This window comes from Nanorana parkeri, unplaced genomic scaffold (assembly GCF_000935625.1).
Source record: "Nanorana parkeri isolate BGI_ZX_2015 unplaced genomic scaffold, ASM93562v1 scaffold1021, whole genome shotgun sequence".
Lineage (NCBI taxonomy): Eukaryota > Metazoa > Chordata > Amphibia > Anura > Dicroglossidae > Nanorana > Nanorana parkeri.
In genome coordinates, this window is record NW_017307289.1 from 356,381 (window position 1) to 372,210 (window position 15,830).

Genomic DNA, 15,830 nt, shown 5'->3' on the forward strand with positions numbered 1-15,830 from the left:
GTTTTCACAAGAATAAGAAATATTGATCCTTTACAAAAATTGATTGACGAGAAATAAACATTTGCAGTTGTTAAATGTATAAGTATTGCATGTGAAGAAATAACTCATGTGAAATTATGGTTCATGAATTAAGATATAAAGAGAAAGGATTCATTATATAAAAGATCGAATATATGATTAAAACAACTCATACAGCTTAGTGAATGGATACCATTGCATAATGTCCATTAGAACCTTTTTGGGCTACAATGGCTTTAAACTTAAAGGGTTTTTAAACCCTCCGTTTTTTTGTTTTTTTTTGCATATATCTACAGGCAAGTAGATATATGCAAAAACTTTTTACAAAATAAACGCTTTAAAAGAGGTAAAAACTTACCTGTATCTTCGCCTCGCGCTCCCGTCCGAAAATCTGAAAAATCTCGAGTGTCAGCCAAGGATCTTGGGGCGGGCGCATGTGCAGTTCTGATTTTTGGCCGGGAGACAAGGAGAGACACAAGGTAAGTCTATGGACAGCGTGCACCTGCATGTAGACTCCATGGCACAGGAAGTGCCAGCAAGCGCAGAGGAGTCAGCGCTGGATCGAGGACCCGCAACAGCGTTGGAGAGAAGGCTGAAAACTACAGGAAAGAAGAAGATCGGATTGAGACATCATTTAAGGTAAGTGCTTACACTAACATTGGAACATTGGGGGAAGGGGAAAAAAATTATACTTTAATGTAACTTTAACTAAGATAAGAGTGGAGTAAATCAAAATCACTAAGCAGCACTGCTGAATAAGAAACACATACTGAACAAGTAACAAACAAATATGGCTGCTGTTATGCAGATAGATAATTGCAGACTTTTCAAAGACACGTAATAACTGTGGAGTTTAATTTTAAAACTACCCACGACATCATTGTTATGCAGCCTAGGCATCTTTAGCTAGATGATATGGCATTTCCCTGCATGTGAAAGCCGCGGATAGATACTTGAGGGCAAATATTGATCTGACAGGTTTAGAAACACTACTGATTGCCTTAGGTCCTTCTAAGTACACAAAATTGCGAACCACCACATGAACTAGGACACCACACCCCTAAGTATACAGAATACAAAAACAAACATAGAGAAATGGGGCTTTAAAAGTGTCCTCAAATGCAAGGAGACCCAGTTCAAAATTACATACAAGTTGTTTATTGTATAAAAATATATATATTCTTTATTAAAATAAAGATGACAGATTAGTGATATCATTAGATGGTACAAAACCTCCCTGGATCACATATAGATACATACTGTGTATATAACAATAACTTATTAACATATATCTCTTATATAATTGCATAAATAAATTCATCCATAATGATGAGTAGATCTCTAATCTGTCTAAAAAACTGGACACATTATAGATCTACTCAACAGATTTCTCTATTTTTGTTTTTGTATTCTTAGATCCTTCTAAGAAAAAAGTTATTAAGAGGTATCCCCCTCCACACACACTTCTGCCGTCACAGCATATACACGCAACTCTCAGTTGAACAGAAAATGCAAATGTTTGCACAAAATTAGCTAGAAACCATAATCTGGGGCCTTTGTTAAGAGCTGGAGGAAAAAATCAATAGAGGTTTTGTCCATAGCATCCAATTAAGAGTCTTCTAACCTACACTAGAAATTTTGGATAGATTTTGGCTACCATGAGAGGACCTACAGTTTTATTTTTTTCCAGATTAACTTCATAACTGTTATAGTTGTTTTCTAAAGAAACATCAGGGTGTTGAGTATATATTTATACAAAATGGAGCTTACTTTTTACTGTTAGTCTCTTAGGCAAGGAGAACCTAAGGACTTAATATACATTTAAATACGGTAAGCTAATAAAATGCACATTGGTTAAGAGTTTTCTGGTAAGCAGAGAGAAGGTGAAAAAAGTCAAATAAATGTGATTTGTGAGATTTTAAGAGTACACACAGATCCTAATTGCATTTTTGTGCAAAATATCTTGAATGCAACCCAAGCAGCATTCAATTTACATTGCCTGTTTTATGTAGTTCACTGATTATGACAGATAAAATGACTGATTAGTCTGCAGCACTAGCAATGAGCAAAGGCTCATGGGAGAGGTCAGATGACAATTGAATTTAGCCAATAACTGCCAAATAATCCTGGCACCTATTTTTACAAATTGTAACTGGCTGTGCAGCAAGTGATCAGTATGCCAATAGATCAAACACATTATTGTCAACATTTACAGTAAAAAAATCAATGAAATTCTTGAGTTCTGGACCAAAACCTGGCAACACTAATGTTTCCTATCAGTGCAGCTCAGTTGTACTTCCTGAAATGCTTCACAGTGATAATCTCGACTCCAGACACACAAGACACAGAAAATCTGTGAGATATGACAGGCATTACTGTAGCAAGGTAATTTTAACTCATTAGCTGAAATCTGGGAAATGTAATTATCTGAGAATTATAAGGGAAACACCAAAAATGCAATACGGAAATCAGATTGTCAAAATGAATGAGGTTGCTAGAGACAATAAGACAAATACTCCAAAATAATTTTAAAATTTTATTCGTAAACAGGTCTGACCAATGGAGGTCTTCTAAAAATAAGAACTAACAGTTGGTCATTGGGGACAAAGAAAAAAAACACTATTAAAGAGGAACTTTACCCATATCTTCAAAATAACAACAAAGGCACCTTCAGAAATGTTTAGTAATAACAATCTACAAACACATAATTATAGATAATTGCCGGCTTTTTAATCTTTGCATACCTTGTTTTTCTTTTCTTCACCAGTCTTGTGACAGTGGCCATTTTTACTAAGGGCAGATTAATCCATCTCCCTTTACTTCCTGGAACTCTGGCACATGTGACTAGGACATGTGACCATGCATATCATCTCAGGGGAGGAAAATGGCTTTCACTGAGATCTCATGAGATTACAGATGAGATTTCCACTACTGATGTAACCTTCCCAGGATGCAATGCTTGGGCACATTACATTACTAATGCCAAAGAGAGCCAAAGTAGAAAACAAGAAATTGTAAGTAAAATGAAAATATGTTTGCATATCTAATGGATGTAGGATGATTTAATAATAGCTATGTGATTGTTAGCCAAAAGGGGTAAAGGTCCACTTTAAGGATATTTTTTTATCAGTAGGTTTACAAAGAAATATGGCGGTGCTGATGTACACTATGAGGATGGTATTGCTAAAATTCCATATGCATCAAGACAAAATAAATATGAACAAAGTACCTGGGCCAGATATCTTACACCCACAAGTACCTAAAGTTCACTAATAGTATTTCTAAGCTGTAGACTCTTAGATTTTTAGAGACTCTTTAAAGCCCAACTGAACATTCATTTTAAATCAGCTAAACACATTCCAGATGCATCAAAACAATTCAATGTTTTTCAGTTTGTTTTCTTCTAAAGCAGCCACAACCTGAGTGAACAGCATGTCCCCTGCCAGCAGCTGCAGAGTGGGGACCTTGCTTTCTAAGAGGGGCGTCCAACCTAATCCCTACTGAGTCCGAACTTGAGCTCTCCAAGCAGCAAACCTCAGGCTTCCTTACTGATTGGAAAGATCTAGCTCTGACATAGAGGGCATGTCAGACCTTTTCAAAGAGATCACTATTTCCTCATAGAGAGCAAAGGTCCCTTTCTGCAGCATACTGGCAGGATACAGGCTTTTCTACTGAGGCTTTGTTTGAGGTTTTATGGAAAAAATACAAAACTTGGAACACCTTTTGTTTTGATACACCTGTGATGTATTTAGCTGATTCAAACTGAAGGTTTATATTGAGCTTTAATGACAGGCTTGGTATCAGTGGATTGGTGCAAAGAAAATAAGGTACCCATATTTAATAAAGGATTAAAACCTAATTAATCTTTCAGTTTAAATCAACTAAATGCATTCCAGATGCATCAAAACCAAAGGTGTGCAAGATCTTACACTTTGTTTCCTTTAAAGAGCAGGCATAGACTGAATAGAAAAGCCTGCTCCCTACCAGCAGACTGCAGAGAAGAGCCCTTGCTCTCTGAATGGAATGTTCTCTGTGCAACAGTCCAAAATGCCCCCTGCGAGTCAGACCTAGAGCTCTGCAATCAGCAATGCTCCTTGCACAAGAGACCATTGCATTCACACAAAGAGCAAGGGCCCTTCTCTATTGCATGCTGGCAGGGGACAGGTTTTTTTTACTTAGGTTATATCTACTTTCTAAAGAACACAAACTGTAAAATGTGTATATCTTTTGTTTTGATGCACCTAGAATGTGTTTAGCTAATTTAGGGCCTGTTTACACCAGAAGCATTGGGGCTGTGCTGGCTGCTTCTTCCAGTGCAGCTCCAACACATAGACAAGGCAATTTTCAATGTTTTTAAATGGGAACAGTCCACACACTGAAATAAATAGTACAGTGAGCTGTGCTTATTTTCAGAGCACTGTGCCAATAGAGCCTGATGAAATGTCTAGAAAATAATAGCTGGCAAGGATTTATGAAAGACTCATGTTCTCAAACTGTCAAGGATTGAAGTGGACCCTTGGTGTCATCAACAGGTGGCAGAGGCACAAGTTCATCGGTTTTGGAAATTGCTCTGCAGACATTAGAATGCAGCCCTCAGGGCTGACCAGGGGTTAACAACCAATAGTTCAGACATGTCCCAAACAAAGTGCTAAATTGTTAAGCAGAGATGAGGCCAGGGTGGGATGCAGATCAGGGCTGGCATTAAACAAGCACAGCAAACAAGATCATGGTTGGCAACAGGCAGAATACAGAAACTAAAAACAGTCCAGGTCATATCCAGGGACAACCAAACAAAGACATCCAAGGGTGAAACAAATGCTGATTACCAACTTTGCCAATAGAGGAAAAGAGGGTTAACAAAAGCCTTTAATGGAAAGGAGCTTTAAACATATGGAATGGTGTTTAATAAGAGTAGTCTCTGTTGGAGCCAGTAGAGGAAGGATGGGTTGTTTTAGCCAGTAGTAGTCACATTCAACTAGACTTGTTCTGTAACGTTAAGGATATTTTGTAGCTTCTCTAAGCCACTTGTTTTAGTTCCAGTTTGTGTCAGGAAGATACTCCAGCATTTATATTAAAACAGGTAGCAAAGAACATTTACTAAACATTTCTAACTGTGTTTTTGTTGTTATTTTAAAGATATGGGTAAAGGTCCGCTTTAATCTAATCGCCATGGAATGTGTAGTTATTGATTGGTTATCCGCTCCTCGTGACTGCTTCTGCTTCTTCCCTTATGTGTGATGGTTTACTCCTATATCAGAAGTAATGACAGTTAATTCTGGCAGAGGGAAATAGTGAAATGAAATTCATAAGTGTAAACTGCTTATATTAAGCAGCATATGACTTCAATATCAAGGTGTTAATTATCTCTAGGAAATGAAATAATTGTGTGGGGCCCATAAAATACACATTTATAAAGGTCATTTGAACATAAGGCACTAATGTATTTTTTCTATTTATTGATGAAACAAGGGTCTTGTCCTCCGATTAAGTGCTCTAGGAGCCCATGTTTTAGTCTAGAAATATCAATTTTTTTAAGATAGTAATTAAGTGGCCTATGCTCGGGGAGTGTTTGGAATACTTGAATAGGCAGTCACCAATACAGCATGGCCCACATGAATGTAAGGGAAAAGGAAAATAACAGCCAGACAGATTCCATTTTTTTTTTATTAGTGCAGTTATGAAAGCTAAAAACCTGATTAGTTGCTATAGAATGCAACACATTTAAAGTCCTCCTGATGTTTTTAAATATAAATATAGGTTACCTAAGCCTCTCATCTCATCATATCTGGGCAAACTAGGCTCTCCTTAGGCTTATTTCCATCCCTTTTTAACCCTTCTCACCATCTGTAGATAAAAATCCCCTAACACAGTACCCCAAGGCTGAGGGAATACTAATCTACATTCTATTTTAGAGATAGGAACCTGCAGCAGTGCAGGCTCCTATTTCTAAACCATAGAGTCATTGGCAGCACTTATCCCAAAACTAATTATTGGGAACATGTTACCAATAAGGCAGTCAATCATAGTGATCATATGGGCTTGTTTACAAACCTACCAGCTCAACTGTTATTGCACCTTGCACAGATTGTGGCCCTTTCACAACCTGTCTGCAGCTGCTAAAGTGGAACACATTTAAACAGTGTGTCAAATAAAATCCTTGTGTCCTTAAACATTTTGGAAGGCAAATTAGTTATAAAAGTTATTATCAAGTTAACCGATACATGCTGATGCTGCTCAATTACTCTAGGCATTAAATTACCTCTGATCATAAAAGGGGTAAAGATTGAAAATGTGTGCTTGTCCTGCCAAGATAAAGACAGTTGGACGGTATCAATTCTCTCCATGCCCAACTAAATCAGTTTGCTTACATTTCTGGCTGTACATTCCCACTTTCAGATCTAGCTGGTTTGCTGTGTCTCTCTGATTTAGAACCAATCCTTTTCTTTAATACTTTAAAAAAAAAAAATCATGTGGCCCTTTTACCCTTGTGGTTAATGACAGTTCCGTTGTAAGTATTTACAAATAGTCTAAGAAATAATTTGAATAAAACTCATTATTCCAGCCCAAAATACTATTGAATAGTTATGGTGAGCCAGGGAATTAAAATCCACACTTCAGATAAATCAGTAGGGCACACACCAGCATTGCCAAATCACACTACAATTTTTGATGTTTTAAGGACGCAATCCCCCTTTTTAAAATGTAGGATGGCAATCCCCCTTCTTCAAATGTGAGGGAGCAATCCCTCGTCTTCATATGTAGGATGGCAACAATCCCCCTTCTTCAACTGTAGGGGAGCAATCCCTCTTCTTCATATGTAGGATAGCAACAATCCCCCTTCTTAATATGTAGGGGAGCAGTCCCCATTCTTCCTATGCAGAAGAGCAATCCCCCTTATTTATATGTAATGTGACAACCCCGTTCTTCATAGGTAGGATGGCAACAATCCCCCTTCTTTATATATAGGGAAGCAGTCCCCCTTCTTCCTATGCAGGGGAGCAATCCTGCCTTATTTATATGTAAAGTGGCAATCCCCTTCTTCTTATGTAGGGTGGCAATCCCCCTTCTTCATATATAGGGGAGCAACCCCCCTTATTTATATGTAATGTGGCAATCCCCTTCTTCTTATGTAGGATGGCAAGCCCCCTTCTTCATAAGTGGCAAGCAATCCCCCTTCTTCTTATATAGCGGATCAATCCCCATTCTTAAAATGTAGGATGGCAACCCCCTTTTCTTCTTATGAAAGGGAGCAATCCTCCTCTTCAGATACATCTGAAAAAATGGAATTGATCCCTTGAAATGTAAAACGTATTCTGCATCTATACTATTTAATACAGTCATACAGGTTTGGTTGTTTAAACTACAGGGGAGCTTAAATATTTATTTTGTTTGGATTTCTGTATGGGGGAATGGGTGGTAATGTGTACTTTACAGAAGTGACATTCTGACTACTTTATATATTGGATACCACAGCCTAAATCATCAAGACCACTATTTTAAATATTTTGCTTAGCTCACTATAATTGTGAAACATCATTTTGCTTAGAGTCCCTCTTTAAATCAGTATTCAGTGATAATTATTTGAAACATAATTTAACAAAAGACCTTTACAGTATAAAAATGCACAAACCTGTGTAATACAGCAGTTACAGATGGTAGGATGTATGGGTTCTTACTAAACATCACCCCCCTCTTATCAGTGGGGTTATCATACCAGACTAAAGTTTTTCTTCTGTAATTGCCTGAAATCGCAACAATTAGATGTTAGAAAGTCTTACCTCATCTTAAATACGGACCAGGGGAATATTGCAGAAAGTGTATTACATGCCTGATAGTCTATACTTTCTGATGATAAATACTATTTTGTCAAATGGTAAAGTTAATTTCTTATTTAAGACTGATCTCACGTTAAACCCTTGTCCATTCTCTGATCATGTGTCTCTTAGCTAGTGGTTGGTCTTATTTTGAGATGTAAAGCTAAACTGGTGATTTCACTGCCAACCACTAGGCTGGTAGACTCTTCATCAAATAATGACTTTACTTGCTCTTTAAGGTGTAATATATTTGACTAGCCCAGAGATTTGGTGTGAGATGTATCTACAGAAATGCTATAAAAAGCCTTCACTGACATCCCACTCACCACCTGTCAGTATGGCACATGTGCCTTAAACTGCACAGTGAATGGTGAGAATGCTTGTTTAACTTTTTGGTTGCCAAACACCAGGGCTAATTAGCCAGTGTCACATGTGTGTGTTCATCAATTTCACATAATTATAGAACCCTATTGCATTTGTTAGAGTACTTATTGATTTGTTTTCTTGTATCATGTTTTCCCTAAATGGATGATAATAGTCTAAATAAACATTATACATAAATTATTTTCTATTTCTGACCCAGCTCCTATATACATAGGAGTTGGGTCAGAAATAGAAAAACCATTTAAATGGCTTTTCTGTACAGAATAGAATGCATTTTGGTGAAGTGTATTAAAAGAGAAACTACTTTAAAATGAACAAGATGCATGTAATCTGATTCTAGCGCAGATTACTGCTGCCCTCTGTAAGTCTTACTTCTACACATAGACTGCAATATCCTTTTGCAACCACTAATTCAGTCCAATTAAATTGTGATACAATAAATGTATCATTGTTATTGGCAGGATTAGCAAGCTATGTACCTAGTAAATGACAAAGGATAGCTGTAACAATTGTAAATATGGCCACTGAATGGCAGAAAACAGAATTCTAAGCATTAGCTATCTCTTTGAAGTGTTATCCTTTGCCCATACGACCCTTTAAAGGTCATCACTCTAATGTGCAGCTGTGCACAAAAGTGACAATATTTCTTCTATATTCATAATGCAAGTATACATGTAATTTGCATTGTACCTGAAAGTCAAACATTACTATTAAAGTGCCCTTGCTTGTGTGGCTCCTGCTCTTGATGATGGAAGTACCAACTATACTACAGAAATAACTCACATGAAAAAAAAGCTAATCAGGAGGTCACCCCAGCTATCCAAAAACGTACTGAAGCTCATGTAAAAACCAGACTCACTCATGGCAGCTGTAAGCCATCCATGGGTATACACCATCCCCTCCAGCAGAGCCCCTTAATTCTACAACCTTCCTCTCCAGCAGAACCCCCTACATTCCACAACCAGCCAGGCCGTCCCCCAATTCCATAGCCATTGTATCAGAGTGCCCTTCATTGCACAGCCAGCTAAGCCACCACTAAATTCCAGAATCCTTTTTAGCAGAGCCACCTTCATTCCACAGCCTGCCTGGCTCACCCCCTTATTCCACAGCCATCCCTTTCAACGTATGCTTGACTACTATCACACAGACCCCCCTTACCCAAGATTCCATTTCCCACTTTACTTGCCTGTAGTGATGGCTAGAATAGGGGCATATGCAGTAATGGTCCAAGCTGGTGGCTGGCATAACCACTGGTCTTGACAGAAGCAGGAAGACCAGTGTCCTGGCTTACCAGAACAAGTGATGGTGGTGCCAGGGAACTGATGAGGGATGTAGTGAGCACTACTACATCATCATGCCCTCCCTTGGCACAGATTACAGACTGCATAGTGGGGAGGTAAACTAGCAAAGGTTTTTATTTTGGGGTCATTAGTATCCTCTTTAACCACAGAGCCAAAATCCCAAGACTTTGGTTTACTGCACATAGTACACATGCGTGAAAGGTCACCATTTCTACAATGATGTTAATAGTTGTATAGGTGGATTATTTTCTCAGAGGCAATGCTTGTGCATGGTATAGTTTAAGAGGGCATTGTGGCTGTGGAATGTTGGCAATATGCATTTTCCTGCTGGTATCAAAATCTTTAATAAACAATACATTTTATTTTTAGGCACAGAATCAACAGAACAAAAGGTCATGTTTTAGGAGATGCAGTCACTCAACTACACCTTTTATTATTGATAGCCTATACAAAATAATAAATATACAAAATGCACAAACAGATTCCGTTGTGATGATGGTGAGTCTAGGTCATAGGCCAGTTGTTGCATTGAGCTAGTGATGAGTAAGGTAAGGATTAATTAAGCTTTTTTTTTTATATATCTAAAATGACTGTCGGTCACTGGCAAATTACACAGGCTTAGAAAAATTGTTGATTAAACTAGAACCGCGGGTTCTTACAGGGACTGAACTCTGGAAGGCACACAGAAGGGAAAATCACTAGTCACCAGCATTGTCTGTGCTCCGTGCAGTTGATCTTTCTACATTTCTAACTTCAATGACTTGTCCCTCTGAGTGGAGGTGGCCATCTTGGTAGAGGCAGGACTTTCAGAGCCTCCAGCAAGAATGGTAAACAGCACAATAGTGACACCACCACACCTCACTCCAAATCTCATTAGAATAGCAGTCGGTGCCACAAATACCTGAGATCTCACACTGCAGATATACAGCTATGGGGCTGTAGTCACAGCAGTGCCTAGACACCCTCACATTCCAGGAAGTGCACTTATATTTTTCAGATGGAATTTAAGACAAAGGTTTCAGGTTATTGTTTAGGCACAATTAACATTTCTAAAATGTCCTTAGGACATAGCAAATCATCACTTTTTGAGTTCAGATTCACTTATCCAATTGTGGTTGCATTTTTGTTCGCACAGGGGAACACCCACAACAAGATTTTTTACATCTCAGCAATTTCTTACATTCTTTATAATATAAATAGTAATGGTAATACAACAGTTGCATAAATATTAGGTGAAGTTGCTTTAAGCTGTTTGATTTTAATTTGGGGGACCTTCTCCTGCTTCCCCTCCCTCTTCCCATCATGTCTTCATTGTGAAAGTGTTTCACCTCCTGGGAACATGTTAGGTGGGGAGACCAAGCAGTGGTCTCTTTGATAGCTTCCTTCCCTCCTACAGGGTGAAGCAGCACTCACAAAATGCAACATGAGCTGCACGCTGCTTTAGATTGACAGTCAGCCATGGCAAATTATAAGCCGCCAGCATGCAACTGCTTTACTCGGCTGTCCCGCCAATTCACAGCAATTTGACAGGAGGTAAGGGAGCATACACCACTTGTACCCTGGGTAAAGGGATACCAGTAGGCACTAAACATATACATGTTAAGTGGTTCTTAATATAGACAGGACAACACCAATAGGTACTTCCTGACATGACAATAAAGAAAAGGCCTTGCCCATAGTGGCCAGTTAGATGCTTTCTTCCTAACCCTAGGAAAACAACATCAGGTACTTGGTTGATTTTGGAACCACTGACATTTTATTTTCCTCCAGGCTTTACCAATCATATCCTTTGTCTATATATTTAAAGCCCAAATCCACACAAAACAGATATTACATTTTTTTTTCAGGCTTTTTTTAAACTTTATTTTCACCTGGTGATCCTGCCTGTAACACACATCCTAGGGTGACAACACTTGCACTGCACTGTGTCTATGGAGGAGCATTATTGCCATCCTAGAATAGATAGTGTGTGAGATTTACAGAACACCTCCATTCTCTTCATCTGCATCACACGGGAGGGGTTTTAGTCCACATAGAGTTGGGAACAATGTAACTAATAACAGTGGAGCACAGACAGAGATCACAGGGAATGGTCAGCATGTCCCATAAATGTGAGGGCTGTAATTATTCAGAGTACACAGAGGGCATATCTGATTGATAACCCATTCTAGGTTTGTACTGCCAATCCTTGACATTATTGGGAAAGCACTAAAGTTGAGATCTGTCAGGGATAAGCCAACTTGAAGGAGTTATTCACTGTTCTGAGCAAGCTCATGGGAAGTCATGCATGCTCATCAACACTGAATGATGACAATGTCAGGTTGATCACTAGTCATGTCAAGATGCTATGCCAAATATAATTGAAGGGAGTCCTTGGATCAAATCCTGGCTAGGACAATATCTGCATGGAGTTTGCATGTTCTCTCTGTGCTTGCGTGGGTTTCCTCCGGGTACTCTGGTTTCTGTCCACACTCACAAGATCTGCTGGTAGGGTAATTGGCTTCTGTCTAAATCGGTGTATGTGAGATAGGTACCTTAGATTGTAAGCTCCTTGAGGGCAAGGACTGATGTAAATGTGCAGTATGTAAAAGGACTGTATACAGTGTCGGCACTATTAAAATACTTGTAATAGTAATAATAATCATTTTGGTTGGGCACTAGTAGGGTAATTTACTCGATAGTTTCTTATATGTGTTGTAGTTCAGCTGACTGTAATTTCATTTGTTGGTGGTGATTTCTGTTAGTGAATACTACAACCAACCCAGTTAGAGATGATCATTTTCAAGGGCTGTTGTGATATATGCTGAAATGGCTCTGATAGCTCTCTCTTTCTGATTCTTCACTGTATTGTATTGCTTGTATGTTATAATGATCTTGATAATGATCTTCTATGTATTTGTGTATGTTCTCTGCACTGTCAACCCTTCACTTTTCCTTTTCTCTTCTTTTTTTCACCCTTGCCTAAGCTTTGTGGACCCAACTTTGCCAGCAGCTACCACCCTCGACCACATCCCCACCTCTGCAGGAGACCTAAAGTGTCCTCGTCCTCGCACGCTGCTTCGCCAACAGAGCCTCCAGCAACCTCTCAACCTTCACCAAAAGCACAATAACTGCCAGCAGCCAACCACCAGCCAGAGCCTGGGGCAGCTACAGTTACAGCAACAACCTCCATCATCCAGCAGCAGTAACACCAGCAATCCCCGCTCACAACGCACTGCCACAAACCGGCCTCCATCCTCAGCTGGGTCCAAGCATAGATCAGCTGGCATTAGGAACCGGACCAACCCAGGCAGCTGGGACCATGTGGTTGGTCAGATTCGCAATCATGGCCTGGACATGAAATCTTTCTTGTAAGTTTCTATCCTTTTCTCTTTCACTATTCTTTGTTTCATGTTACCAGCTCCTTAGTTTTCCTACGCATGTCCCTATATCATCAAACAGTAGGAGCAATAAGAGTTTTTATGCTATTGCCATTGGTACCTATAGAACTGCAATATGTGCTTAGGACAGTGTTACCCCAAATGTGGAACATGAACCACTGGTGGTGCTATTGTCAGCATTAGCAGTGACACACTACACAGCTAATGATTTATGTACAGAAATGGTAGGAGAATATGTTCACTCTAGTTAAGGCTTATAGTGGTAGGTTCTAGAAGTAGGATATTAGTTTGAGCTTTGAGGGGCTCCAATGCCTTTTGAAGAAAACATTGTATTTATTCCACACTAGGTATCATGGGACTGGAACATAAGTGATCCATGTTGAGGTGAGTAGAAGTACGAATGTGTGAATGAGACCTTGATCATGACGACTGTTCAGTAACATCCACTCCCCAGGCAGCTGGTGCTCCCTTTCTATATCAGATGCTCCAGGTTGTGGGCAGGCCTCCGCTGTCCCCATGTACAGTGCAGTACTGATGGTTCTTCATTGAACATGATGATGTCACAGTGCGACCTCCTGCCGAAGCGTCAAAGAGGTTTCAGGGGACCGGTCACACAGCATGGCAGAAGTCTGAAGGAACAAGGAATAAGGTCATTCCTTAAGCTTATTCTTCTAGCCTTAGACTTAGCAAGCAGTTAACCCTTGCAGTGTATGGGCCCTACTTCTTTGGTACTTACTTTTTTTTTTTAAATGCCAGAGTTCAGCTTTAACTGAACTCACAGGTGATGGAAAACACAGAATTTTGAGTTGTCACTGAAACAACAATAAAGGGGAGATCCCACAATGGGCACTGATTCCAGTGATAACTGTTTGTAGAGATTTCATCTTGATTCCTGTTGTGTTTCAGGCACAAGAGGACACAGGTATTTTATCCAACTCCTACCCTCCCCTAACCTAAAAATAACCTCCAAACTATTACAAATCAAATTAATCCAAGTTTCTAAACACCTCCAGCAATAGTTGTTAGTGAGAGAGGTTGCACAGCGATAGTGACAGTGGGCTGAAATCCTACACAGAAGCAGAATTAAGGCAATGGTGAATGGAGTGGATTGTTATAAATTACCCATACCTCCAAGAAGCCAAGGCCCTTCACGGACTGTAGCACAATAGATTAAATAAGTAAACATCTGGCTTTAGTACAGTTGCAGTGTTTTCTGGATAGCTCAGCGGTTTCCTGACTGATCTTACTTGTTGCTAGAGGCTGTAGGAAGGCATTGCTGACATCTGCTTCTGAAAGTGCTGGCTATGTTGATTCAATGGTTTAATTTCTTTTCAAGACACTGGCCACTGCATAATGCATTGGAATAGGTGGTCCAAGACACAAAATAAGAGGTGAATTGGCAGGATAGAAATAGGGGTGTCAGATATTAGACAGCACATTTGTTGATGTCCCACAAAAAAAACTGTTTTAGGCCTCATTCACATGACTAACAGCCGGCCCGTACAGATCCGTGCACAGCGGTATCGGGAAGGACAGGTGCTCCGTGTGATTTGTACACAGCACTCGTACACAGGCAGGATGGATCCTGTCTGCGTCCAAGTCCGAGCAGGGACACCCGCATCCGCACGGATGTGCAGTTCAGGTGAGCGTACGGCCGCCTACACACACACAGAGAAGAACAGGCTGCTGCGTGCAAATCACATGCAGCACCCGTCCTTCCCAGGAGAAGCCAGATACGGCCATGCATGCAACACGGATCTGTACGGGCCGGCTGTTAGTCGTGTGAATGAGGCAATAGAGAAGAACAGGCTGATGGGTGCAATCACACGCAGCACCTGTCCTTCCCGGGAGCAGCCCAATACGGCCGTGCACGCAGCACGGATCTGTACGGGCCGGCTGTTAGTCGTGTGAATGAGGGCTAAAGCTTTCCATTAGCCTTGTTCTTCTCACATGCTCATTTTGCTTGATGGGTAACCCAGCCTTGATTTGGAGGGTTGCTACTCTCTGCTCTCATAAGAAGAGAAGCGCAGTGGCAGACAGGCATTTGTTTTTGTTCTTGAGCAAGTCACTTCCAGCAACATCTCCGCTGTGGCACTTCTCATTCTGGTAGAAAAAACGGCTATGAAAATAGATGTCAAGCTCTGTTGTCTCATAACATGAATTGTACCGTGTTCTCATACAGCTGTATGGCTAGATTATGAGGCCTTACTAAGCAAACACTATTGAAACAAATCTATTCATTTTTTTTAACTGCAAGATATTTTGCCCAGTGCATCCAAATGGACGCTGACCTTCCTCCCTCCCTCTCTTCCGCAAGTGGACACTTGTGGTAAAACAGTTGCAATTGATTGTGGGATTAAATTGGTTCAATTAAGACTCTGAAGTCTTTTTTTGTAGCAGCCCTGTGACTTGTTTTCCTTTGACGATCAAATCAAATGAACTGTAACAATAACAACATGTTTTCTTTCATAACTGCACATCTCTTGCCGTGTTTTTAGCACATTTTTCTTTTTTTACTATTATTTCTCAGAACAATATCTCTCCCGTGTTCCAGCCTGCAAATTAGTATCTGTGTTTTCAGTCTGCTCTGTTAAGAGACGGGGCCAGCCGCCTGCGCTTATGGTTCTGAAAAAAAGGCACAAAACATGTGTTTTATACTTTAATCTCATCAATTAACAGAGACTTCTGCATCAAAGAGAACAATTAGTGTGCTGGCCAGGAGAGAAACAATTAGGAACATGGGGATCTGCTGTCCCTTGCAGCACAGCTCCATTTATCCCGTATGTTAAGGGTGCATTAACCCATTGATGTCCAAGTCATAGATGACCAGTTTGCATTGACCAGCTATTCCTTGACAGCCAGTATCACCAATTCCCAGCTAATGATCACTGGTAGATAACAGTGATATCCTGACATAAAATGTCTACTAAAAC

General features: G+C 39.9%; 1 protein-coding gene across 4 annotated transcripts in view; it reads left to right on the forward strand.

The window, feature by feature from the left end:
• The window catches only part of SYT7 (synaptotagmin 7), a 372,492-nt gene that overhangs the window by 255,019 nt on the left and 101,643 nt on the right, over positions 1–15,830 (forward strand). For 3 of the 4 annotated variants that reach the window (XM_018567213.1, XM_018567214.1, XM_018567215.1), the window contains one exon: positions 12,484–12,867. The exons of the other annotated variant lie outside the window; for it this stretch is intronic. In XM_018567213.1, coding sequence (XP_018422715.1) covers positions 12,484–12,867 — 384 coding nt within the window. The remainder of the gene's footprint in view (positions 1–12,483; positions 12,868–15,830) is intronic. 4 annotated transcript variants of the gene reach the window in all.